Source organism: Ambystoma mexicanum, chromosome 7q (genome assembly GCF_040938575.1).
Source record: "Ambystoma mexicanum isolate Mex_15411 chromosome 7q, UKY_AmexF1_1, whole genome shotgun sequence".
In the NCBI taxonomy this organism is placed as follows: domain Eukaryota; kingdom Metazoa; phylum Chordata; class Amphibia; order Caudata; family Ambystomatidae; genus Ambystoma; species Ambystoma mexicanum.
The window spans coordinates 1,044,251,851-1,044,254,727 of NC_090941.1; the positions used below are offsets into that span (position 1 = coordinate 1,044,251,851).

The window sequence follows — 2,877 nt, forward strand, 5'->3', positions numbered from 1 at the left end:
AGATCATGGACTCTCCCCTCTGGATCAACACATGTGAGGCTGCACTTGAAACATGGCAGCTAAACGCATTTTGTTGGACATGTGAGGACTTTTTGTGAGCATAAATAATCCTGTGTTCATTTCCTTGGAGGCTTTGTGTCCTACAAGAGGTCTATCCTGGCAACAACAGGAAGTGCTAAAATAGCAACAAGATACATGTTAAGAAAAAATGAGTATTATTGATAGAATTTCATGAATGGCTATAGTAAGGTTTACACTTTCTATACACATGGTTGAAAACATTAATTTCAATGTAAATGATCTCTGTCTATATTTAATGTAATAATGTGTTCCTATTCCACTTGATTTGATGTGAATTGGTTTACAAATACCTAATATAATTAGTATTGTGTCTGCTTTTAATGCTGTCCTTTAAATGTTCTTAATCTTACTAATGATTTACTATCTGTTGTGCTCAATCAATTATCTTATCCTTATCCTAAAACCCTCTTGTGTGCGGGCTTTGGAGGACAAATAAGAGTCTGATGAAATAAAGTGACATTAGTAAGTAAACACATGTTTTCAGTCTAACGCTACACATTTTCAAAGCAAAGCTTTGTTTTCCTTTTAGAACATGATGGTACTTCTGAACGCCAGTGTGCAGCATTCATACTTCATCTTGACTGGACTTGCTGGGCAGGAACCCTCACCCTTCTGGATCTCTTCCATGATATGCATCCTGTATGCCGCAATGATTCTTGGAAATTCTTCCATTTTGTACCTCATCAGAACAGATCAGAGCCTCCATGCACCCATGTTCTACCTCCTGTCTATATTGGCAGCTGCTGATCTTGCCTTGTCCTTGGCCACATTGCCTACAATGTTCAGCATTTTCATCCTCAATTCCCGAGAGATTCATATTGACGCCTGCTTGAGCCAGGTCTATTTTATGAACGTATTTACAGTGATGGAATCAGGAGCGCTTTTGGCTATGGCTCTAGACCGCTTCATTGCGATTGGTGATCCATTGAGATATGCCTCCATATTTTCAAATTCCATGGTGGTGAGGATAGTATGGTCAATTGCCTTGCGAGCCATAGTGCTAATCTTACCAGAACCCTTTCTTGACAGGTGGCTGCCATTTTGTCTGACCAATGTCCTGACTCACCCGTGGTGCTTGCATCAGGAAATCATCAAATTTGCCTGTTCAGATGTCACAGTACACAGCTACTATGGATTATTTGTTGTTTCCACCATAATATCTGATGTGGTTCTGATTGTGCTGTCATATATTATGATTGTCAAGATAGTACTACGTATTGCATCACAGAAAGAGCGCAGCAAAACCCTGAGCACCTGCATGTCCCATCTTTGGGCTGTCTTTCTTTTTTATGTGCCGATAATCTGCCTTTCTGTGCTTCACAGGTTTAGTAATGTTGTCCCACCCATTACTCATAAGATCTTGGCTTACATCTTCTACCTTGCTCCGCCATTGATGAATCCTGTTATATACTGCATCAAGACTAAACAGGTCCGTGCAGGCTATGTGCGATACTTCAGAAAAACAAAGGTTTTATGGATCTGTGCATTCAAATTGCCTATCGCATTCTCCTTCAGTGTGCCACCAATGGAGGTATCGTGAATGTGACAGTATGCAATATTGATGGAAAGGGAATCCACAGTTCTTTCATCGCCAATCTATGTTGAAACAATTTATGTGGTGGAGGGAGACAATGTAATAAACATAGCACAATCGTACAGTAGTGACGCTGTCTATAAAACCTCTTCCAACCAAACTGCCCATCCAGAAGACTGCATTCTTGCAAACAGAATACTTTAAACATCCTTGTGACCAGATGCACCATGAGATTTGTCAATTTCACTTCCCTCACCCAAAAATGGAGAAGGGGTTCCTCAACTTTGGGAGAGATTGAAAGACATAACTCTTTTTGTTTATCATATTGGTCAGTGCCAAGATGTATTCGTACACTGTGCTTAAGACTCCTGATCCATCGTGACCAGTCAGACTACTAACTCTGCTTCCTACATACAATTACCAAGAGTTGTGACTTCACCAATGACATCTCCACACTAAGGTTTCTCTAGCAGAGCAATGTACAAAGGATGATAGCAGACTCAACATCTCATCCTCCTCCTGAGATCAACCTAATACACAAATATACTCCTTATTGGTTTTTCCTCTTTTTCTCTATCCATCCCATTTACTTCAGCATTCTGGGTTGGCTGTAAACTGACATGCAACTCTTAACAAAAAACAATTAATGAAATAAAAAAGCATATGGCAAGAAGAAAACACATAAAATGGACAGAAAAATAATATGTGGACTTCATCTCACAATTACTCTAAATGAACTGTCCAAGCCTATTGTGCATACTGCTATCATGAACATATTATGATTTTAGACCTCAAATGAACAAATTGACTTATTTTTTACATCTTCAATTTGCTTGTCACCTAAATATGTTATCTTCTATCATGGGGGTAATACATTCTGGTTAGCATACACTTCATTCAAATGTAAAAGGATGTACACCTACAAGCCAGCTCTTTTGCTATCTGTTCTATTGATATTTGACAACAATGTAATTTTGTATCACCATTGATAATGTCATGCTAATCCATTAGGCATTTTCTTTTATAAATAACAGTATACTTGTATTGCTGTGTGAAGAGCGTGGAAATCTATCACTCATCAATTCTGATTATTTTGCCATTGAAATGTCTAGAGGTATTTGTCAACCACTTCAGTGAACAATTATAACTGTCTTCTCTTGCCTGGCTTGCCGATAAATCTTGGAAATATGTTTATTCCGTCAAATGCTTTTTTCTGTAAATGCAAGCAACATAACACATGTTACAGGCTAGCAGAAAAACAT

The 2,877-nt window shown here is 38.5% G+C and overlaps 1 protein-coding gene across 1 annotated transcript; it reads left to right on the forward strand.

Annotated features, from left to right (window-relative positions):
• The first annotated feature begins 689 nt into the window (after positions 1-689).
• Positions 690-1,856, forward strand: LOC138527956 (olfactory receptor 51A7-like). The gene has a single exon (XM_069639352.1). It carries the CDS (start codon positions 707-709, stop codon positions 1,619-1,621), a length of 915 nt encoding a protein of 304 aa, XP_069495453.1. The 5' UTR covers positions 690-706; the 3' UTR covers positions 1,622-1,856.
• Positions 1,857-2,877: the final 1,021 nt, after the last annotated feature.

Bases quoted from the DNA above. Each gene is read 5' to 3' on its own strand.
- LOC138527956 (XM_069639352.1), top strand. From the start codon at position 707: ATGATATGCATCCTGTATGCCGCAATGATTCTTGGAAATTCTTCCATT.